The 26,209-nt window shown below is 39.9% G+C and overlaps 1 protein-coding gene across 1 annotated transcript in view; it reads right to left on the bottom strand.

Moving 5' to 3' along the window:
* The window catches only part of LOC121211385 (uncharacterized), a 27,299-nt gene extending 9,617 nt beyond the window's left edge, over positions 1-17,682 (bottom strand). Inside the window, exons 1-2 of the mRNA XM_041084144.1 lie at positions 17,576-17,682; positions 17,015-17,168 (exon numbers count right to left, since the gene is read on the bottom strand). Coding sequence (XP_040940078.1) covers positions 17,015-17,168; positions 17,576-17,682 — 261 coding nt within the window. The remainder of the gene's footprint in view (positions 1-17,014; positions 17,169-17,575) is intronic.
* Positions 17,683-26,209: the final 8,527 nt, after the last annotated feature.

The raw sequence follows: 26,209 nt of genomic DNA, 5'->3' as shown, positions 1-26,209 counted from the left end.
TGAGAATGAGTATTCGGCTAACATGGTTGAAGGTGGATGTGCCAATTTTAGATTTAGACTATGAGAATGGCTTAATGGGCATTAAGATATGGAACTTAAGAAATGTAGTTAATTGGATTTACATGATGTTACAAATAGATGTGAAATATGCTAGATTAGGAAAATTCGATCAAGTGTTCATGAGATGAAATTAGTTGTTTAAATGATGTTATAGTTGACATTGTACATACATTCGGCCATCTAATTGAGTATGAAGGTGGTGTTAAATCTAATTGTGATGCCCATTCGGAAGTGTATATATATACATAAGTATGCCCATTCGTGAGGTTACCTTTGATTATGTGTATAATCGACTAAATGGGCAATTAGTGAGGATGGTTGCCGAATATACTAACAAACATATGCATGTGTAATTGGATTATAAATATTTAGCAAGGTGGTTAAACTAGTTGATTTATTGATTAAGCTCAAGGATTAGGAGTCAAGCGGCGAGATCTCGATAGTTGACGTTACACAATGTATTAGTTTTTGTATTTTTTTGTTTGTTGATGTAATATAATATATAATATATTAAAATAATAAAAAAAAAGGTAATTATTTTTTTAAGTGTGCGGGTGTAAACATTTATGATCATGAGATGGCACTAAGTGTGCGGTTCAAATTGTATAGCACTAAGTGTGTGAGTTGATTATATAGCACTAAGTGTGCGAGTTCGACTATTAAGCACTAAGTGTGCGGTCTTATTATACATTCTCTAATAAATATACATGCTCTAAGTGTGCGGCCTTATCGAGTCAATCATTCACAGCGGTACGAGTAAACACCTTGAGCTCATGAGGAATAGACATTTTATTTATATTTGGGATTGAGCTTGGTAAGTCTTGAACCTATGTGGTGATTATACTTGAAGATAAATGCATCCAATGTCATATGGTGTAATGTATGAATTGTCAAAGTAGGGCTTGGTATGAGATCGAGCCGAAATGCCTAAGGAGTCATAGCACAGTTTGGGTATGGATGGAGGATTTTAATCCCGCATTATTTATTTTCTCTTATGATATATTATTACTGAACGGCAATGTAATGCTTATGACTTACTGAGTTATATACTCACTTAGTGTTTGCTTGTCACCTACTTTAGGTTTCTTGGACTCGTCTTTTTGCGTGCTCGGGACTGTCATCGAAGTCATCACACCAGCTAGCAACTTTTGGTATCCTCTTTTTAGTCGGTCTAGGAGAACATTTCGGCATGTATAGGCTAATATGTTTTGTTGAAATTTGGTATGTAAACTTTTAGCCATGCGAAAATGGCATAAATGTTCGGTTGGATTTGGTTCTATAATGTTAGGTCGCAAGTCTTGGTAATTCGATTTTTATGCCATATGTCATGGTTGATTATTTTTGGTGTTAAATTCATGATATGGCAATAGTGTAGTAGGGAGATGTTTGACAATGATTAGCCTTTGGCATGGCTAGTCATGATCATAATTTGTGATATGTATGATGAATTACTAGTTAGATCAAGGAGAAATCACGAAATAGGCATAGTTGCTTTAGTAACAGATGCTGGCAGCAGCAGTGACGTGAGATTGAAAAATCACCAAAAATAGTAGGTATGGAATTAATTAATGAATAAATTATGTAATCGAAGGTCGATGAGTCTATTTTCATATAGAAGAAACGAAACGACTATATGAGCTGTATGTTAGGAGATAATTAAACTCTTGTGAAACAGGGCCAGAGCGATTTCTGGATCCCCTGTCCCGACTTTAGAAATTCACCCTAAATTAATCAGAGACAATTAGAAGTCATGATTTATATTTATAGATTCTCTTTTGAGTCTAGTTTCATTAGAAACCAACGGCATAAGTATTGGAGCTTTGTAAAGGGAGATATCTAAGTCGTAATGTACAAGGGTCAGAGTAGTCGAACCCAGGAACAGGGACGACTTTAACCAATAAACTGTACCAATTGGCCCAGCCAAAAATTTTACAAAAATTCTACCATATAGATATTTGAGTCTAGTTCCAGGGAAAATTTACAGAACTGGATTTTGAGTTTTAGAACTCAAGATATGATTTTTAATGCGACTCATACGCAGATTGGCAGCTTGTCTGGGAAATTTCTAATAAGTGGTTTGAAGTCTGTTAACACCTCGTGCTCGACTCCGGCGACGGTCTCGGGTTTGGGGTGTTACACAGCAAGTACTTAAGACTCTTATGATCTGTGTATATAATACACCTTTCTCCGTATAGGTAATGTGTCCAAATGTTAAGCGCAAAGATTACCGCTGCCAACTCCAGATCATGAGTAGGATAGTTAACTTTATATGGTTTAAGCTGTCGCGATGCATAAGCAACCACTTTACCCTCTTGCATCAACACATAGCCCAACCCTACATGTGATGCATCACTGCATACAGTAAAATCTTTTCCAGACTCCGGCTGAATCAGTTCAGGTGCCTCGATCAGAACTTTCTTCAGCTTCTCAAAAGATTCCTGTTGTTTCTTAGTCCAAACAAACGGTACTCCCTTCCTTATAAGCTTTGTCAAAGGAGTTGTCATCACAGAAAATCCTTCCACAAAGCTTCTATAGTACCCAGCTAAACCCAGAAAACTTCAAATTTCCAACACTGACCTCAGTGGCTTCAATTCTAGAATCGCTTCAATCTTTCGAGGGTCCACCTTGATCCCTTCAGCAGAGACAACATGCCCCAAGAAAGTTACCTCTCTCAACTCATACTTACTGAACTTCGAATAAAGCTCCTTCTCCCTCAGCACTTCTAGCACAATACGAAGGTGCTCATCATGTTTCTCCTCAGTTTCAGAATAAACCAAAATATCGTCGATAAAGACGACCACGAACCGATCCAAGTATCGCTGGAACACTCGATTCATCAGATCCATAAATGCTGCAGGTGCGTTCGTCAACCCAAATGGCATAACTAAGAACTCATAGTGACCATACCAAGTTCTGAATGTCGTCTTGTGAATATCTACCTCCTTAACCCTCAACTAATGATACCCAGATCGAAGGTCAATCTTGGAAAATACTGAAGGTCCTCTAAGTTGATTGAATAAAACATCGATTCTCAGCAGTGGGTACTTGTTCTTAATCGTCAATTTGTTCAACTGCCGATAATCGATGCACATCCGCATTGACCCATCTTTCTTCTTTACGAACAACACTGGTGCTCCCCACGGAGACACACTTGGTCTAATGAAGCCTCTATCCACTAACTCTTGAATTTGGGCTTTCAGCTCCACCAACTCCTTCGGTGCCATCTTATAAGGTGCAATGGACATCGGTGCCATTCCAGGCAACAAGTCGATTCCAAACTCAACCTCTCGGTTCAGGGGCAAATCTAGAAGCTCTTCTGGAAAAACATCTTGAAAATCCTTGACGGTTCTAACTTTATCCACTGTCAGATCCTCAGTTTCTGATTGGCTTACAAATGCCAAATAAGCCTCACATCCCTTTCGAATCCACTTCTCAGCTCTCAATGCCGACACCACATTAGACAGATAATCCCTACGCTCGCCTATCACCAAAACCTCCTCATCTTTTGTGGTCTTTAACATTATTCGCTTAGCAGCACAATCCAAAGTAGCCCTATGCTTAACAAGCCAATCCATTCCCAAAATGAGATCGAATTCTCTGAAAGATAGCTCCATCAGATCTCTAGAGAAAACTTTTCCTTGAGTTTCTATAGGCACATCTCTAAACAGTTTATCTACCGTAACCGAGTGACCCAAAGGACTTAGTACAAATACCCCACTCACGATCTCCTCAGAGCACACACCCAGCGACCCAGATATAGCACATGCAACATATGAATGGGTAGATCCAACATCTATCAACGCAGTGTATGCCATACTGGAAATCAGAAATGTACCAGTTATGACGTCAGGTGCATCACCCTTCTCTCGGCGACAAGCTGCATATACCAACACCGGCTGACGAGGCTCAGCAAATCCAGCACCCCTGCCAGGCGCTCCTCTTCCTCGACTGTTTCTATTACCACTTCTGCCTTTCTCACGTCCTCTTGGAAACCTGTGGTCTACCCCTCACTGGTTGAGCGACCCTCTGCTCTAAAACTTAAACCTGATCTAGTTCCTGGGGACAATCCTTAACCATATGCCCCACAGATCTGCATCAGAAACAAGCACCAGAATGTTTCCGACACTCACCCATATGCATCTTCCCACAATTCCTACAACCCTGTGGTCTAACAACATTCATCGATACTGCTCGAACTGGCTCCATTACCCTTGCTCTCTTAATTCCTATTCATACCACCTGAAAGTCCTGAATCTCTCCTAAAATGGTTCCAATCTTTCTCACGATTCTGTCTTTCTGTATGCTTCACTTCCTCAGCTATCTTAGCTTTCTCCACTAAAGTAGCGAAGTTACGCTCCCTCTACGGAGCAATCAGCACCCTAAGTTCATCTCTTAGACCATCCTCGAAGCGTACGCTACACTCATACTCTGTAGCGACAATCCCCGAAGCATACCGGCTCAGTCTATAGCGCCCCAATTTTTGGGTTTTCTGTGTTTCTGTGATTTTTAGAATTTGTGTGTGTTCTGGTTGGTTAAAATATATTTTTTAGTAGGTTAGTGGGCCTTTGGAAGGCCAAACTTAAGTTAAATCTGTGGTAGTCTTCGGAATTTTAATTTTATGAACAGGTGATGCAATTGGAGTTTGGGCTTTTAAGAGTAAAGGGGTAAAAGATGACACAAAAAGGAGTGTGGTGTAGTGGCAAGGTGGCTCCACTTAGGGGACAAGGAAGTGACGCCATAGAGAAAGCAAGGGGTCCAAGGTTCAAGTCTTATCTCTTGCAATATATTTTGGTTTTTCTTTTCAATAAATCTCGAAGCAAGTAGGTGCGCTTTAAAGTTTAATGTGTTGGATTTATGACACAAATGAGTTGATGGCCTAGTGGTGGTGGCGTGAGTTGGCATGTGAGAGGACTTTGGTTCGAATCCCTTGGCACGCAAAGGTTGATTATTTTGCTATGTTGGGACGGCAAGAGTTGGTGTTGATTTTAAACTCTGGTGATGGAGGGATCCCACATCGGGAAGCTAACATAAGAGTAGATGGAGAGCTGGCTTTAAACAGAGCAAACCATGAGGAGAGTAGGCATACCCTTCTTGGCTGATCCCTTTCGCTTTGTGACGTGCTCGTTTGGGTTGGGCGTCAGCTAAGAGTGTTTGGAGCGCAGATTAACTGCAGTCTTTTAACAAGTATGTATTTCTCATTACTCTAGTAGTAGGACGGCTATTTCAGGCCGCGATGAGCTGAAATGGGCCATGTGGTCCCAATGGGTCCGTAGGCCCAAGTGGATAAGTTGTAGAATTACCGAAATACCCCTCTAGGGTAGAATTATTGAAATACCCTTGTAGGGTAGAATTACCGAAATACCTCTGTAGGATAGAATTGCCGAAATACCCTTGTAGGGTAGAAATATATAAATACCCCTGTAGGGTAGAATTACCGAGATACCCTTGTGGGGTAAAATTACCATTTTGCCCCTAGGGTGTTAAATGACTATTTTGCCCCTCGTGCGTAAATGACTAACTTGTGTGGTGATTGGGTTAGTTGACGTGGATTTATGTTAGTTATCATTAATTAGTAAGTCTAATGTGTTAGTGGTCAATTGTAGGATTATCGCGTGGGAGATATCATCAGCAATCGTCATCAACCAGGTATGTAAACGACACCCTCCTTTAGACTGAATCGGTAAAATCTGAAATACCGAAATGTTGGTATTTTGTGAACTCGCGAGCGTGCGAGCACTCGTGAGACAGTTGTTAATGAATATGGTGCATTTGGATGATTAGAGTGCAGAGTGTGCATTTTTGTGCACAACGGTATTTTTGGGCTTGATGGGCCGAAAATGGGCCAATGGGCCAACGGGCCCACTTTGGTAAAAAGATGAGGTAAGTATTCTAATTACTCGGTAAACATTAGAATGAGCATGAAATCTTAGCAATAGGTAATAATTACTGAAATACCCTTATGCATGCAAAATTACGATTTTACCCCTAGGGTTATTTTTTCTAAAAAGCATGATGTTCTGTTTCTGTATACGTATGCCATGACGTATATTTCTGTTGCATGGGACATGGGTTTATATTGATGTGGGAAGCGTTCTGGCAGCCTCGCTGCAATCTGGTGGCCTCGCCACATATAACTGTTCTGGTGACTTCGTCACAATATCTGGCAGCCTCGTTGTAATCTGGTGGCTTCGCCACATATATATATATTTGTTCTGGTGGCCTAGCCACAATATCTGTATCTGGTGACTTCGTCACAATATTTGGCAGCCTTGCTGCAAATTCTGTGGTATGTAGCGGTTGGGTGGGTCGAGTAGTCTCCCCACATGGTGTAAGGCTGGTACGGGGGTGTTATGGAAGGCTCTGGGTTGGGATTTCTGCATTCATGATATATTTGTTCTGTATCTGCTATGGGCATATGGGTTTCATTCTGATTTCTGTACTAGGCTAAGGCCCAGATAAGTCTGACTCTGAGGTTTGATCTGTTTTGGGCTATGGTTGGGTTATGTTACACACTGAGTTTACCGAACTCACCCTTTATTTTCATCTCTGCAAGAAATCCCCAACCCTAGTGCGCTTGGAGCTGTGAGGGATTCAGAGTGGCCACATCATCTGCAAAGTTGGTTTTTCTAAGTTAGTTTATTTTTATTATTTTTATATTCTGATTTAATTTTGGGTTTTAAGTTGTAATAAGGACGCTATTTAAATTTCTTTTTTCCGCTATGGTTTTATTTTCTAATTATATTTATACTATGTCGAAACTGCTAATGTTAGGCTACGCGGGTTTTCAACATTAATGAACGTTTTCAAGACTCAACAAGCACAACAAAAGGATAGCCTAAAGATTGATAAACTGGCTTTTCATTCAACCGCTGTTTTTACAAAGACCACCCCAATCACTTAAACCAGCGAATGCATACTAAGTCGTAAGTCCATGTGACACGTCAGATCTGGCCATAACGTCTGGGCCGGGTTTGAGCTGTTACACAGTCTCAGAAACTTAGACCCATACTCAGCCACTGACTTACTCCCTTGGACCAAGTTCAGAAATTCTTTCCGGCGAGCGTCCACGTAACTAGCCCCAACATACTTTCCTTTGAAGGTTGTCTTAAACAGCTCCCAAGTCACATTGTTAGCAGGAGTTTCATCTCTCACCATGAGCCACCACTGATAAGCCTCATCCTTGAGTAACGATATGGCTCCCTTCAGCTTCTACCCCATAGAGCAGTCCAAATCATCCATAATCCACTCTGTGGCTTCTAACCAATACTCAGCCACATTCGGAGCTACATCAGATACGCCCCTAAATATCTCTGCTCCATGGGCCCGGAGCCGCTCAGAAATAGACCCCTGAATTTCATTTCTCGCACTTGCCCCAGTAACCCTTTCCAAAACTCGGAGCATTGCCTGGGACAGAGCATCGTCCCCGTCACCTCGATCATGAGACTCTACCTTCGTTGCCGGTGGTACCGTGCATTTACTACCGGCACATATCTTGAAGACGAAGATTCAGCCTGAGCATTACCTCGGCCACATCCACGGCCTCTTCCACGAGCTGCTCGTGTACTCATTTTGTATTATCTGGTTAAGAATTTTATGAATCAGTTTAATATTTCAGTGTTTATTACAGATGTCTTATGAATAACAGTAATTCAGAGTTTGAGTTTCTTTCCTTTTGCGGTAGCCTAGCTACAGTCTCAGTCTACTTTTCAAAGTTTCTATAGTTTCAGTGTTACCCTAACTAAAGTACCATGACAAGGTTTTGTACAAGCATATAATAGATATTTCAGAAATAATCAGAAAAGCTCAGAAAACTTACAGACTTGGGCCAGAGATTCGGTGTGCCACCTTCTAAAATACCTAATTTTAGAAAACCTATTTTAATCTTTAAAATCATCTATTTGTAAAGAGAAAATATTGGAAACATCCTCGAAAACAATTTATAATCAAGTTCCAAAAAAAATAGTTTTTGAGAACCTTTATTTAGTGTTTCTTTACAAACTCCCATTTTTAGACCTGTTCTACAGCCGAGTTGTTGCAACTCAGCTCTGATACCACTTAGTATGCATTCGTTGGTTTAAGTGATTAGGGTGGTCTTTGTAAAAACAGGGGTTGAATGAAAAGATGGTTTATCAATCCTTAGGCTATCCATTTGTTGTGCTTATTAAGTCTTGGAAAACATTCATTAATTTTTGAAAACCCGCGCAGTCTAACACTAGCAGTTTCGTCATAGTATAAATATAATCAGAAAATAAAACCATAGCGGAAAAAAAAATTAGATAGCGGCCTTATTACAACTTAAAACACAAAATAAAATCAGAATATAAAAATAATAAATATAAACTAACTTAGAAAAATCAACTTTGCAGATGGTGTGGCCACTCCGAATCCCTCACAGCTCCAAGCCCACTATGGTTGGAGATTTCCTAAAGAGATGAAAATAAAGGGTGAGTTCGGTAAACTCAGTGTGTAACATAACCCAACCACAGCCCAAAACAGATCAAACCTCAGAGTCAGACTTATCTAGGCCTTGGCCCAGTACAGAAATCAGAATGAAACCCATAGGCCCATAGCAGGTACAGAACAAATATATCATGAATGCAGAAATCCCAACCCAGAGCCATCCATAACACCCCCGTACCAGCCTTACACCATGTGGGGAGACTACTTAGCCCACCCAACTGCTACACACCACAAAAATTGAAGCGAGGCTGGCAGATATTGTGACGAAGTCACTAGATACAGATATTGTGGCTAGGCCACCAGAACATATATATATATGTGGCAAAGCCACCAGATTGCAGCGAGGCTGCCAAATATTGTCACGAAGTCACCAGAAAAGATATATGTGGCAAGGCCACCAGATTGCAGCGAGGCTGCCAGAACGCTTCCTCCATCAATATAAACCCATGTCCCATGCAACAGAAATAATATGTCATAGCATACGTATACAGAAACAGAACATCATGCTTTTCAGAAAAAATATAACCCTAGGGATAAAATTGTAATTTTGCATGCATAAGGGTATTTCAATAATTATTACCTATTGCTAAGGTTTCATGCTCATTCTAACATTTACCAAGTAATCAGAAGTACTTACCTCGTCTTTTTACCAAAGTGGGCCCGTTGGCCCATTGGCCCGTTTTCGGCCAATTAAGCCCAAAAATACCGTTGTGCACGAAAATGCACACTCTGCACTCTAATAGTCCAAATGCACCATATTCATTAACAATTGTCTCACGAGCGCTCGCACGCTCGCGAGTTCACAAAATACCAACGTTTCGGCATTTTGGCTTTTACTAATTCAGTCTAAAGGAGGGTGTCGTTTACACACCTAGTTGATGACGATTGATGACGATATCTCCCACGCGATAATCCTGTTAGGAGACTGCAGTTAATCCACGCTCCAAACACTCTTAGCTGAAGCGCAACCCAAACGAGCTCCTCACAAAGCGAAAGGGATCAGCAAAGAAGGGTATGGCTTCTCTCCTCATTGTTTCCTCTATTTAAAGCCAGCTCTCCATCTACTCTTATGTTAGCTTCCCGATGTGGGATCCCTCCATCACCAGATTTTAAAACTAACACCAACTCTTGCCGTCCCAACATAGCAAAATAATCAACCTTTGCGTGCCAAGGGATTCGAACCAAAGTCCTCTCACATGCCAACTCACGCCACCACCACTAGGCCATCAACTCATTTGTGTCATAAATCCAACACATTAAACTTTAAAGCGCACCTACTTGCTTCCAGATTTACTGAAAAGAAAAACCAAAATATATTGCAAGAGCCAAGACTTGAACCTTGGACCCCTTGCTTCCTCTATAGCGTCACTTCTTTGTCCCTTAAGTGGCGCCACCTTGCCACTGCACCACACTCCTTTTTGTGTCATCATTTACCCCTTTACTCTTAAAAGCCCAAACGCCAATTGCATCACCTGTTCATAAAATTAAAATTCCGAAGACTGCCACAGATTTAACTTAATTTTGGGCCTCCCAAAGGCCCACTAACCTACTAAAATATATATTTTAACCAAGCAGAACACACAAAAATTTTAAAAATCACAAAAACACTGAAAACCCAAAAATTGGGGCGTTACAACTCTACCCTTCTTAAAGAAATTTCGTCCTCGAAATTTTACCTGAATCAAACAGATGAGGATATTGTTGACGCATCGCCACTTCTGGATCCCAAGTAGATTCCTCTCTGCCATGATTACGCCACAGCACCTTTACTAGCAGAACTGATTTCCTCCTCAAAATGGTAACATCTTGATCCAAAATCTAAACAGGCTCTTCCTCAAAAGTCAAGTCTGTTTGGACCTCGATCTCTGCAACCGGCACAACATGAGTAGGGTCAGAACGATACCGCCTTAACATGGAGACGTGAAAGACATCATGAATCCTATTCAACTCTAGAGATAGCTCCAACTGATAAGCCACTGGACCCTCTTGCTTAAGAATTCGATAAGGCCCAATGAATCGCGGACGTAACTTGCCTTTCCTCCCAAACCCTTAATATTTTCTTCCAAGGTGAAACCTTCAAGAAGACCATATCACCCACAGAGTACTCAATTTCCTTGCGCTTCAAATCTGCATATGACTTCTGTCTATCAGATGCTTCCTTCAACCAGTCTTTAATCAACTTGACCTTATCCTCAGTATCTGCCACCAACTCAGGTCCAAGAACCTGTCGTTCACCCAACTCGGTCCAACAACTAGGTGTTCGACATCTTCGCCCATACAGTGCCTCACAATGAGCCATTTGAATACTTGCCTGGTAACTGTTGTTGTATGCAAACTCTGCCAATGGTAAGTAATCCTCTCAACTACCTTGAAAGTCGATAACACATCCCTAAACATGTCTTCCAGAATTTGAATAACACTTTCCGACTGACCATCAGTCTGAGGATGAAAGGCTGTACTAAAGTTCAACCGCGTACCCAATGCCTCATACAACTTTTGCCAAAACTAAGATATGAATCTAGGATCTCGATCAGAAATAATCGACACTGGCACTCCGTGAAGTCGCACTATTTTTGCCATATACAATTTGGCTAACTTCTGAAGTGAATAATCAGTGCGGACAGGTATGAAATAAGCAGATTTGGTCAACCTATCCACAATTACCCAAATCGAGTCCTTCTTCGACGGTGTCAATGGTAACCCACTCATAAAATCCATGGTACCCTCTCCCACTTCCAAAGTGGTACTTTCAGTGGATGCAAAAGTCTGGAAGGTAATTGATGTTCAGCTTTCACTTGCTGAGAAGTCAGACATTTTCCCACAACTTCTGCTACCTCTTGCTTCAATCCAGGCCACCAATACAACTCCTTTAAGTTGCGATATATTTTAATCCCTCAAGGATGCATAGCACACAGACTTCCATGAGCTTCTTTTAGAATTGCTTGCCACAAGTCAAAGTCCTTCGGAATACAAAATCTACCTCGGTAACACAGAACTCCCTCACTGTTCAGTCCGAACTCAGAAGTATCCCCATTCTTAACCTTCAGAAATCGAGAAACCAGGGACTCATCCCTTGACTGTTTTTCCTTAATCTCATCCACCCAGGTCGGCCTAACTTGCAGTTCTGATAACAGATTATCATCGTCATACAGACTCAAACGAGAAAACATGGCTCTCAAATCAAATACAGTTCTACAACTTAGGGCATCAGCCACCACATTAGCTTTGCCTGGGTGATACTCAATCGCACAGTCATAATCCTTAAGCAACTCTATCCATCTCCGCTGCCTAAGGTTCAGCTTCTTCTGAGTCAGCAAGTACTTAAGACTCTTATAATCTGTGTATATAATACACCTTTCTCCGTACAGGTAATGTCTCCAAATCTTAAGGGCAAAGATTACCGCTGCCAAGTCCAGATCATGAGTAGGATAGTTAACTTCATGTGGTTTAAGCTGTCGCGATGCATACGCAACCACTTTACCCTCCTGCATCAACACACAGCCCAACCCTACATGTGATGCATCACTGCATATGGTAAAATCTTTTCCAAACTCCAGCTGAATCAGTACAGGTGCCTCGGTCAGAACTTTCTTTAGCTTCTAAAAAGATTCCTGTTGTTTCTCAGTCCAAACAAACGGTACTCCCTTCCTTATAAGATTTGTCAAAGGCGCTACACAAACCTTCTATAGTACCCAGCTAAACCCAGAAAACTTCAAATTTCCAACACTGACCTAGGTGGCTTCCATTCCAGAATCGCTTCAATCTTTCGAGGGTCCACCTTGATCCCTTCAGCAGAGACAACATGCCCCAAGAAAGTTACCTCTCTCAACTCATACTTACTGAATTTCGCATAAAGCTCCTTCTCCCTCAGCACTTGCAGCACAATACGAAGGTGCTCATCATGTTTCTCCTCAGTTTCAGAATAAACCAGAATATCATCGATAAAGACGACCACGAATCGATCCAAGTATCGCTGAAACACTCGATTCATCAGATCCATAAATGCTGCAGGTGCGTTCGTCAACCCAAATGGCATAACTAAGAACTCATAGTGACCATACCAAGTTTTGAATGCCGTCTTGTGAATATCTACCTGCTTAACCCTCAACTGATGATACCCAGATCCATGGTCAATCTTGGAAAATACTGAAACTCCTCTAAGTTGGTCGAAAAAATCATCGATTCTCGGTAGTGGGTATTTGTTCTTAATCGTCAGTTTGTTCAACTGCCGGTAATCGATGCACATTCGCATTGACCCATCTTTTTTCTTTACGAACAACACTGGTGCTCCCCACGGAGACACACTTGGTCTAATGAAGCCTCTATCCAATAACTCTTGAATTTGGTCTTACAGCTCCACCAACTCCTTCGGTGCCATCCTATAAGGTGCAATGGACACCGGTGCCATTCCAAGCAACAAGTCGATTCCAAACTCAACCTCTCGGTTTGGGGGCAAACCCGAAAACTCCTCTGGAAAAACATCTTGAAAATCCTTGACGGTTCTAACTTTATCCACTGTCAGATCCTTAGTATCCATTTGGCTTACAAATGCCAAATAAGCCTCACATCCCTTTCGAATCCACTTCTCGGCTCTCAATGCCGACACCACATTAGACAAATAATACCTACGCTCGCCTATCACCAAAACCTTCTCATCCTTTGTGGTCTTTAACATTATTCGCTTAGCAGCACAATCCAGAGTAGCCCTATGCTTAACAAGTCAATCCATTACCAAAATAAGATCGAATTCTCCAAAAGGTAGCTCTATCAGATCTCCAGAGAAAACTTTTCCTTGAGTTTATATAGGCAGATCTCTATACAGTTTATCTACCCTAACCGAGTGACCCAAAGGACTTAGTATAGATACCCCACTCACGGTCTCCTCTGAGCGCACACCCAGCGACCCAGATATAGCACATGTAACATATGAATGGGTAGATCCAACATCTATCAACGTAGTGTGTGGTATACTGGAAATCAGAAACGTACCAGTTATGACGTTAGGTGCATCACCCTCCTCTCGGCGATGATCTGTATACACCAACGCCGACTGACGAGCCTCAGCAAATCCAGCACCCCTGCCAGGCACTCCTCTTCCTCGACCATTTCCATTACCACCTCTGCCTTACCCATGTCCTCTCGGAAATTGTGGTCCACCCTTTACTGGTTGAGCGACCCTCTGCTCTAAAACTTAAATAGCGTAAAAAGGAAATGTAAATAGTGGCCTTATTACAACTTAAAACCCAAAATTAAATCAGAATATAAAAATAATTAAAATAAACTAACTTAGAAAAACCAACTTTGAAGATGATGTGGCCACTCCGAATCCCTCACAACTCCAAGCCCATTATGGTTGGGGATTTCCTGCAGAGATGAAAATAAAGGGTGAGTTCGGTAAACTCAGTGTGTAACATAAGCCAACCATAGCCCAAAACAGATCAAACCTCAGAGTTAGACTTATCTAGGCCTTAGCCCAGTATAGAAATCAGAATGAAACCCATAGGCCCATAGCAGGTACAGAACAAATATATCATGAATGCAGAAATCCCAACCCAGAGCCATCCATAACACCCCCGTACTAGCCTTACACCATGTGGGGAGACTACTCGACCCACCCAACCGCTACAAACGATTGAAATTACAGCGATGCTACTAGATATTGTGACGAAGTCACCAGATACAGATATTGTGGCTAGGCCACCAGAACAGATATATATATGTGGCGAAGCCACCAGATTGCAGCGAGTCTGCCAGATATTGTGACGAAGTCACCAAAACAAATATATGTGGCGAGGCCACCAGATTGCAGCGAGGCTGCCAGAACGCTTCCTCCATCAATATAAACCCATGTCCCATGCAACAGAAATAATATGTCATGACATACGTATACAGAAACAGAACATCATGCTTTTCAGAAAAAATATAACCCTAGGGGTAAAATCATAATTTTGCATGCATAAGGGTATGTCAATAATTATTACCTATTGCTACGGTTTCATGCTCATTCTAACGTTTACCAAGTAATCAGAAGTACTTACCTCGTCTTTTTACCAAAGTGGGCGCGTTGGCCCATTGGCCCGTTTTTGGCCCATTAAGCCCAAAAATACCGTTGTGCACGAAAATGCACACTCTGCACTCTAATCGTCCAAATACACCATATTCATTAACAACTGTCTCACGAGCGCTCGCACGCTCGCGAGTTTACAAAATACCAACGTGTCAGTATTTCGGCTTTTACCGATTCAGTCTAAAGGAGGGTGTCGTTTACACACCTGGTTGATGACGATTGATGACAATATCTCCCACGCGATAATCCTGTTAGGAGGCTGCAGTTAATCTGCGCTCCAAACACTCTTAGCTGACGCCCAACCCAAACGAGCACCTCACAAAGCGAAAGGAATCAGCCAAGAAGGGTATGCCTACTCTCCTCATGGTTTGCTCTATTTAAAGCCAGCTCTCCATCTACTGTTATGTTAGCTTCCTGATGTGGGATCCCTCCATCACCAGAGTTTAAAACCAACACCAACTCATGCTGTCACAACATAGCAAAATAATCAACCTTTGTGTGCCAAGGGTTTCGAACCAAAGTCCTCTCACATGCCAACTCATGCCACCACCACTAGGCCATCAACTCGTTTGTGTCATAAATCCAACATGTTAAACTTTAAAGCGCACCTACTTGCTTCCAGATTTATTGAAAAGAAAAACCAAAATATATTGCAAGAGCCAAGACTTGAACCTTGGACCCCTTGCTTCCTCTATGGCGTCACTTCCTTGTCCCCTAAGTGGCGCCACCTTGCCACTACACCACACTCCTTTTTGTGTCATCTTTTACCCCTTTACTCTTAAAAGCCCAAACGCCAATTGCATCACCTGTTCATAAAATTAAAATTTTGAAGACTACCACGGATTTAAGTTAAGTTTGGGCCTTCCAAAGGCCCACTAACCTACTAAAATATATATTTTAACCAAGCAGACACACAAAAATTTTAAAAATCACAAAAACACAAAAAACCCAAAAATTGGGGCGTTACATACACATTCTCCCACGGAAACACAACACTCCTTCATTGTTTATCCCAAAGTTCGATGTCTCCCCATTCTCTACTTGCCTAAGATGAGTACCCAATGTCTCATCCATCAATTGCTTACTCCTTATCTGCTCGATCCACATCAGTTTTACTTAAATCTCAGCTAACAAGCTACCATTATCCAACAAACTTAAACGAGCAAGCATAGCCCTCAAGTCTGACTTAACCCTACGACTCAACGCGTCGGCTACCACATTCGCTTTGCCAGGGTGGTATTCAATCGTACAATCATAATCCTTCAATAATTCCACCCACCTATGCTGCCTAAGGTTGAGCTCCTTTTGGGTAATGAGGTACTTCAAACTCTTATGGTCTAAATAAATTATACACTTCTCCCCGTATAAGTAATGCCTCCAAGTCATGGGTTGGCTAATTCACCTCGTGAGTCTTAAGTTGTTGTGATGCATACGCAACCACCTTTCTTTCTTGCATCAATACACATCCAAAGCCCACATGCGATGCATCACTATAAATCGTAAACTCTTTCCCAAGCTCTGGCTGAATCAACACAGGGGCGTCAGTTAAAACCTTCTTAAGTTTTCCAAAACTCTCTTACTGCTTGTCCGTCCAAACAAACAGTACCCCCTTCCTCAACAACTTAGTTAAGGGTGCAGCAATTACTGAAAAGCCCTCAACAAACCATTGATAATACCCTGCCAAGCCCAGAAAACTTCAGATTTTCGACACCAACTTGGGTGTTTTCTAGTCTAACACTGCTTCAATTTTTCGGGGATCCACCTTAATCCCCTCAGCTGACACCACATGTCCTAGAAAAGTAACATCCCTTAGCCAAAATTCGCACTTATAGAATTTGGCATACAGCTGCTTCTCCCTCAAAGTCTGCAACACAATTTTTAAGTACGCATCATGCTCATCCTCATCCCTTGAGTACACTAAAATTTCATCTATAAAAACTACCACGAACCGGTCGAAGTAGGGTTGGAAAACCAGATTCATAAGATCCATAAAAGTGGGAGGTATGTTCATCAGCCCAAATGGCATCAACAAGAACTCATAGTGCCCATAACGAGTTCTGAAAGCTGTCTTATGAACATCTGCCTCCTTAACCCTCAATTGGTGATACCCTGAACGCAAGTCAATCTTCGAGAAAATGGAAGCTCCCCTAAACTGATAAAAAAATCATCGATTCTTGGCAGAGGGTACTTGTTTTTAATAGTTAACTTGTTTAACTGCTAGTAGTCGATGTACATTCGCAACATCCCACCCTTCTTCTTCACGAATAACACCGGTGCTCCCCACGGAGACACACTTGGTCGGATTAATCCTTCATCCAACAATTCCTGAATATGTGCCTTAAGTTCCACCAACTCCTTTGGTGCCATCCGGTAAGAGGCGATGGACACCGGAGCCGTACCAGGTAACAATTCGATTCCAAATTCTACCTCTTGGTTGGGCGGCAACCCTAGCAGCTCCTTGGGGAAAACATCAGGGAATTCCCTAACTGTTATCAACTCCTCAACAGTAAGGCTCTTAACCTTTGTGTCGCTAATGTATGCCAAATAGGCTTCGCATCCCTTTCGTACTAATTTCTCAGCCCTTCATGCTAAAATCGTGTTCGATAGATAATTCCGAAATTCACCAATCACCACCACCTCCTTATCCTCCACTGTTCTTAACACCATTCACTTTACAGTGCAATCCAAGGTGGCTCAGTATTTCACCAGCCAGTCCATACCCAAGATTAAATCAAACTCACTAAACGGCAACTCCATCAAGTCCTCTAAAAAGGTAACCCTTTGAACTACTAAGGGTACCTCCCTAAACAACTTATTCACTCCCACTGACTGACCTAACGAACTTATCACAGTCATCTCATTCGAAGTAATTTCAAACATATCACCCAAAGGTTCAGTCATATTGCATGCAACATATGAATGTGTCGATCCAATATCAGTCAATGCAGTGTAAGGTAACTCATATATAAAGAACATACCCGTTATCACATCTGGGGCATCCCCGTCTTCTCAGTGACGAGCATCATAAACCAAAGCTGGCTGCCTCGCCTCAGCATGGCCTGCATTTCAGCCTGGTACTCCACGTCCACATCCATTTCCGTTATTGCCCCTAGCCTACCCACAACCCCTTGGCGGTAGTTGACAACCCCTTGGTGGCTGAGTACCACCTAGGCCCGCAACTGGCACCTGAGATGGCATTCTAGGGCAATTCTTGATCCCATGCTCCATAGATCCATAAGCTAAACAAGCTCCCATCCTCTTCCAACCCTTGCCTCCATGGCTTCTCCCACAATCAGCACAAGGTGGCACCCCTAGATTAGAAGTAGAGGGCCCTACCCTAACTGGCCCTAGCCCTAGGCCTCTGTCCAACACTAGGAGTCTCAGCCTCCCTCTTGTTTACCCCTTTCCTTTTCTCGATTTAGGCGCTCAGTGTGCTTCACCTCCTCCGCTATCTTTGCTTTCTCCAACAACTCCGAGAAAACTCGCTCCTTTTGTGGAGCTATCAATACCCTAAATCTATCTTTTAGTCTATCCTCAAACCTAACGCAACGCTCATAGTCCGTTGCCACCATAACTCTTGCATACCTACTAAGACGTAGAAATTTCACCACATACTCCGCCACAGATTTGTTTCCCTAGGTCAAGTTCAGAAACTCCTTCCTTCTAGCATCCACATAGCTCGCACCTACATACTTTCCTTGGAACACAGCTTTGAAGAACTCCCAAGTGACCTGCTCGGGTTGAGTGCCCTCTTTCACTGTCAGCCACCATTGGTAAGCTTCTTCCCTAAGCAGTGACACTGCCCCTTTCAGCTTTTGTTCTGATGAACAATCCAAGTCCTCCATCATCCTTTCAGTGGTCTCCAACCAGTATTCTGCCACGTTAGGAGCCACACCAGCTACGCCCTTAAAGATCTCAGCCCTATTTGATCGAAGTCGCTCCTGAATGGACCCCCAATTTCCCGTGCCATTATTGGGTCCAGCGACCCTCTCCAAAATCCTTAGCATTGCCTACGACAATGCATCATCCCCTGCAGCCCGGTCGTACTGTCCCTTCTTAAACACGGGTGAGGTTGGAGCCTCTTCTACTCTAACATTGGGCATATGGCCCGATGTCGACGATTCAGCCCTCACACTTCCGCGGCCTCGGCCACGGCCTTTCGCACCTCTTCTAGCACTCATCGTTGATTAAAGTATTTTCTAGATTAAAAATTTTATGAAGTTTTAATTAGTTTTAATAATTAACCCGATGTTTTATGAAAGTATTTAAAGAGAGTTCTTTTCGTCAATCCTCTATAGTTTCAAGATCCTACGGGCTTCAGTTCCATTCTAACATAATCGTCTAGAGTACCCCGCTAACTATCTATTGTATAATAATTTAAACAGGCTTAAGATCAAAAGAACTTACATGGTTCAATGTCAGAGACCACACCGGTGTGCCGCTCAGCAAGATTCCCCTTTTCCAAAAATATTGTAATTCGATCAAATTTTTTTTAAAACACAAAAAAAGAACCAAGTAATAAGGCCCACTTCATAGCCTGAGTTTTGCAAACTTGGCTCTGATACCACTAAATGTAACACCCCAAACCAGGCCCCGATGTTGTGGCAGAATCTGGCTTGTCACATTGAAGTGTTTTACCGAAAACCTTGTTTTATTGAAAACCCTTCCTTAAAAAGTTACATCTCAACTACTTATTAAAATCTATTTTCTGTTCCGAAGCTTTGTTTAAGACATTTGATTAAAGAAAACTTATCCTTTAAAAATTTAGTTGCGGAAACGTAGTATTAAAAGAAATCTATGGTTTAGAAAATCTATGTTCCACTTCTTATAATTACAACATACAAAATTAAAAATCCAAAAAATAACTAAAGGGGAGGCCTTATTACAATCCCAACTAAATAAAAGATTACTTAATAAACCAATAACCTATATGCTTTTAAAACAAGTCCAAGTTGTCTTGCTAGCTATCCACCCAGAGTCCCTCCAGATATCGAACCTCCTACTGAGCATCACCTGAGAAAAATAAAAGAGGGGGTGAGTTTTCGAAAACTCAGTGTGTACAACCCTTGACGAGTAACAAGCATTCATCAATCACCATACAGCATGCAATGCAAATGCAGTGCAACCCACCCTAATAATCCAACCGATACACATCAATGGTAGCCCGGTTGCGGAACTACCTTCATTGCAACAACCTACTAGTCACATATTGGGCTTAAAAGTCGTTGGTGGATCCACGATTGTCAAGCAACCATGGGACCCTCATATACTTCCTCCATTCCATAATTCCCAACCCCTATGCAACCTAAATAGAATATCGTATGTATGCAGCAGTTATACATGTAACATCCATAAATCTTACATTCAACACTTAGGGGTATTTTGGTCATTTTTGCCCTTATGGGCATTTCGGTAATTCTCCTTTATTACAGGCCTTTACTTACCTTGGCCAATTAACAAATCTCGTGAGCTAAGATGAACGAATACTATGCACCAGGTAGGATTCCAGAGAAGAGGAGGTGAGTCATTAAGACCGCTTAAGTACCAAGCTCTCCCTAGATCCAATCCTAGACATGCATATACCCGTTGCCACACCTTAACCCTATGACTTATCCACGGTCTTTAATTAATTAATTAAGTTTTATGTCTGTTTAAGAATTTTTCATATACTAGGCCCAAAACCCCTTACAAACCCAAACAAGTTCACATACATGCTTATGGCCCACTAGGCCCAATCTCATTCATATGGCCCATTCGGCCCAATCACATTTATGTGGCTCATTAGGCCCAAACCACATTCATATGGACATTAGACCCAAATCACATTTACAGTCATGCTCACATACAATTTTCCATCACATAGCATCAATTATCAATTTTTGCCTGTTTTGGGCCCAACAGCCCATCAGGCCCATTTAGCCCATTTCGGCTTGGTTGGCCAATTCACAGCCCAAGTCCATAGAATCACCCTTGGGCCTCAGGAAACCTATCAATTTCCCCCTTACAAGTGTTCGTGCACTCGCAAGACTACCGTAGCCAAACTTTCGACTTTTTGGCATTTCGGCATTTCGGCATTTCGGCTTTGGCCGATCTACTTGTGTGTGCAATGTATGTACACACCAGGTAATAAAGCGTGCTACGATTTCCTTAGCTCTGATCCTACAATTGATATCACCCTTCAATTAATCTCATGCTTAATTTACCAGAACCGAAACCTCACCCTTTACCTTACCTTGAGCGACAAGTTATAACAATCCCTTATTTAATCACCAACTACGATCAACTCCCAGATCTGCACCAACCTTAATTATTAAAACTAGAATAATAGGTGACTTGTATCCAACACAAGTCCCCCTTCCCTTAGCTATGACCATTCGGCCAACTAAGATCAAGAACACTTACCAAAGTCTCTCACCTGAGGAGCAAATCGGCAGGGATCCAAAGAACTGGAATTCGATACTAATCCTACCAAAACCAATTGAAAGAAGTGAGGAATAGAGTAATTGATACTTAGCAAAAACTAATTGGGAGAGCAAACACTTACACTAGAATCGACTGAGTGAAAAGGGTAGTGGCGGCACCAAAGGTATTCAGCCAAAGAGGTGTTCGGCCCTTGAGGGTTGTATGGCAAACAAAAGATTATTTGGCACCAAGGAAAAAGGGAAGAAAAAGTCGGCTAAACCAAAAGTGAATCAAAGAAATTTGAGTAGAGGAAGGATGGGAAATCGATACAAGAAAAAGAAAGAAAAACAAGGGTTTTCAGCATTAAGGAAAATGGGTTTCTGGCAACAAGGTGAAGGAGAATTCGGCATTAGCCTGGCAACCTCCCATTCGGCACCTATATATAGCCTCTATAGTCGAATTTGCCAAGCCCAAATTCCTAATTCGGCTTCACCTCTTCCTCACTCCTCATCTCCTCATTTTTCTCCCTGATAACCCATTGATCCTCTCCTCAAATTTCTCCTCTTATCACTCCCTACAGAGTTCAAATCCAACGCCACCTCTGTCCATCTTTTAAAAAAATAAATCCCTCTTTTTTGCAAAGTGGGATTCGAACCCCAAACCTCTGACACTAGCAACACGCCACTTATCCCCCGGGCCAGCAGGCTCTTTTCTGTCCAATTTCCCTTTCATTTATTCAAAACGCCACCTACTTGCCATCAAGGTTCTTTTAATAATTAAACTATAATTTCTTTTACCCCTAGGTTTGAACTCAGACCTTGATCGAGACCTATCATCACCTAATTAACACTTAATCGGAAATGCTAAGCACAAAAAAAAGAAAAATTTGAGATTTCAGGATTTTTGGGTTTCTGGATTTTTGGGGCGTTACAGTAGCATTCATATATATATGTATATATATTACCTTAACCTTAAATAAATAACCAAATCAAGTCATTAACGACATGAACATATGCACACTGATCCTACATATTACTAGTCAAATATAAACATTTATTATACTTGACTTATCATTTAATCGTACTATCAAATCTCAAACTAATTTTATATTCATATAAATCAACCAATCTATCTTAATCCAATCATTTTGTTTCACAAGCATATAATTCAAATAATATAGCAGACCAACTTATAAATCATACTTAGTTTCTCAATCATTTAAATAAATTAATATATTCATTTTCACTTCCATATAACGAACCTGAATTGATCAACACTCATTCAATTACACATATATATAAATACCATAACCAAATCAACTAATATACCTATGAGCATGTACATATATTTGTACCATGACCGATATATCATATACCTAGATATATATAAACAATAGCCGAATCATCAATAAATTCCAAACATACATCACATGATAATAATAATCAAATACCGAATTTACAAGCAATTATACTCATGCCTAAACTTAGCCAAATTATACTCAAGTATAATTAAATTCATTAACCACTTCAAGCATATATTAACTACCACAATTACTATGCATCATAGTACATAGCATGATAATTAAGATGTACTTAAACCATAAGCAAAATAACTAAATTCGAACATGAAGGTAAGACATTTCCAATGCATAAAACACTTACCACAATGTCATTCATTCATGATACTAGACACTTTAAATTAACGAATTTAAAGCACAATCAAACATAACCAAATTATCAAATCCAAGCTTACTAAACATTATAACTAAGCACACATCAAACCAAATCTAAACATAAATAGCAAGCCCTTTTCGCATGGCTTTAAATACATAACCAAAATCAACATTTCAAAAGTATGTTCCAGCCTATACATGCCATAGTTCAAGTTCAACTATATAAATAGTGGTAGTGTAATGAGCTTTGCTGATGATCCTCGAGTTCGTAACTTGATCCAAAATCTATAAAACAGAAACACAAATATACATAGAGTAAGCTTTTATAGCTTAGTAAGTCATAAGCAAATAAACAGCCCAAATATATATCAATTCATTTTAAGCTAATCAAATTATATTAACATTCTCATTCCTCAGTCTCAAACTATAATTTCATATATATATATAATACATTTTATACTCAATTTTCCACATTGACCGAATGCTCAAGTAATCAAAATTTACCAAATGTTATTCAATTTTCATAGTCAAAATGTCATTAAATAACCAAATATAAATATGCTCAAATACACAAACTCAAGAATCATAATATAACCTCTTGTACATATATTACTTATTTGGCCGAATATACATACTATAATCACATATGTCTTTCATTTGCATCAAACGCAATTTGTAACAAATAATCAAGTTACTCACTTACCTTAATTCAAATAAGTAACAAGCTAGTTCATACCTGGCCATTTGGCTCGTTTTACACATTTGATCACACTAATCACTGCTCAATGAACCATTCAGAATTGAATAGGGCAGTTGGATAATCACACATATCGTACAATGCCAACGTCCCAGATGTGGTGCTACATGTAATCACATATCGATGCCACTGTCCCAGACAGGGTCTTACTCGTACACATATATCTGAGTCACATATCGACGCCAACGTATAAACGTGGTCTTACTTGCACATCATATATCAAAATCTTATGTCATGACATATGTATCCTAGCCATTCCTAAGGTTTGTACGAGGCTTTTGAACATCGTAACTCGGTCGGAACGAATTCGAAAATATAGTAGCCAACCTTATTCATAATTGGTTAAACATACATATATTCATGTATTTCATTACAGCATATATATTTAGCATTTATCTAAATTAAATGTCTATTTGCTTATAAACTTACGTTGGACGATGAAAAACTGGTACAGATCGGCTAGTCAACAACTTTAGTTTTCCCCCGATCTAAATCTGATTTTCTCTTTTCTTGATCTAAATTAATATAATTTAAACTTATTAAATCAAATATTCAATCAAATTCATCCAAAAACACACAAATGGGAAAATTACACTTTTACCCCTAATATTTCACATTTTTCACAATTTAGTCCCTATTATACAAAACACAAAATATAAAAAATCTCACAACAACATAGTTAGGCCAAACCTTCCTTATATTCATAAAATTCCTTAAATTTCATTTATTTTACATTTTAGTCCCTCAAATTATTATTTTTGCAATTTAGCCCTAATTAATCAAATTCCTCAAAAATTCCAATACAAAACATATTAATCCAAAAATTATTTTTCATAATTCATCATCAAACATCATAAAACACAAATATTCATCAATGGCATAATTCAAAATATTCATTAAAATTAGAAATTCTAGCATGGGTCGGATAGTATTCGAAGCAACGATCTCAAAAATGTAAAAATTATCAAAAACGAAAACCAAACTAACCTTGAATTTGAATCAACAACGGCCAAATAGCTAGCTTCATATTCTTTTCTTTCTTCTTTTATCTTGGCAATGTAAAGAAAATATGAATTTGGTTTTATTATTTTATGTTTAATGATATAATATAGCTTAACATTTGATTTACCTATTTACCCTTTATAATTAAATAACTAAATCACATATAATAAGGATACAACCGTCCATTACCTACTCAAATGGGTTATTTACAACATAAAAGCTCCAACTTAGAAAGCCATTAACAATTCGGCCCTTATGCTTTTAACTATCAAGTTTTCGGTTCACACAATTAAGTCCTTTTATTTAATCGGACGCATAAATGATAAAATTAAATCACGAAAATTTCATAGATATAAATTCACACATAATAAACATAGAAAATAATTTTAAAATATTTTTCTAACTCAGATTTGTAGTCCTGAAACCACCGTTCCAGTTAGGGTATAAATCAGGCTATTACAGTTAACATGTTTTGTCTTTGGATTTTTGTTGAATTTGAGTAATTTGGGCTAAATTGTGAAAATGTTATTTTGAGGGACTAAAATGTGAAATAAATGAAATTTTTGGACTTGTATGAGTGCTATGAATATTCGACCAAGCATGAGTATAAGCAAATTATGTGTATTTTGTGATTTTGTGAATTAGAGACTAAAGTGTCAAAATGTGAAAATGTGAGGCTAGTTTGCAAATTACCCTAAATTTTTGTTTATGGATTATTTTGAATGAATGTGTGATTAAATGAGTTAAATTTAAATTTGAAATTAGATCGGGAACTAAACAATACAGAATTAGATCGGGGAAAGTCAAAAGTTGTCGAGTAACCGATTTCATCCATCCGAATCTATACGAGGTCAGTCAATATACAAATAAATGTGTTTGAATTGAATTATTATTATTCATATGATATTGAATTGTGATGAATAAATATTCGAACTATATATATATGCCATCCAAGAAAGTATCGACAATGTTTCGATGTCCGAAAAGCCCCGTACGAACCTTAGGAATAATTAGGATACATATGTCATGACATAGGATTCCGATATGTGTTATCGTGTAAGACCACGTCTGGGATGTTGGCATCGACTTCTGTTTTACGTGTAAGACCATCTCTGAGACATTGGCATGGTATTTGATTTTGTGTAAGACCCTGTCTGGGATAGTGGCATCGATGTTTGATTACATGTAAAACCACGTCTCGGATGTTGGCATTGTATATGCTTTCCGAGCTTTCCACATATCCTTACGTTTCTGAATGCTTCAAATGGGCATTTTGAGAAGGAATGACTTTGTGAAATGCATATTTGATTCAGGTACGTTTGAATTGTACATTATGTTGAGAATGAAAGGTAAGTACATGTATCTTTGAGAATATATGAATCATAGATGAACCATGTGATATATTAGTATCTTGGTCATAAAGTACATGTATTCTTGATGTTTATAAGTTTATGTTGATAAGTTTATTTGTATATGGCTTACTAAGCTTTTGAAAGCTTACTCTATGTATATTTGCATTGTTTTATAGATATCGAAGCTACTGTGAGCTCAAAGATCGTCGAGGATCATCACCACACTATCGAACTCTATTTTGGTACTTTTGATAACATATATATATATTGAAGTATGGCATGTATAGGCTAGAAATGGTTGGATTATGTTTTGTGATGTATATATTTAGCCATGTGATATGGCTAGTTTGTATTTGAACTTATAGTTTGATAATGGTATATGATATGTGATGCTGTTATGCAATTATAGGGTATGTTTTGAATGACCAAAAGAAATG

This window comes from Gossypium hirsutum, chromosome A12 (genome assembly GCF_007990345.1).
Source record: "Gossypium hirsutum isolate 1008001.06 chromosome A12, Gossypium_hirsutum_v2.1, whole genome shotgun sequence".
In the NCBI taxonomy this organism is placed as follows: Eukaryota; Viridiplantae; Streptophyta; class Magnoliopsida; order Malvales; family Malvaceae; genus Gossypium; species Gossypium hirsutum.
The sequence above is the reverse complement of the archived record's forward strand: the minus strand, read 5'-3'. Positions and strand labels throughout refer to the sequence as shown.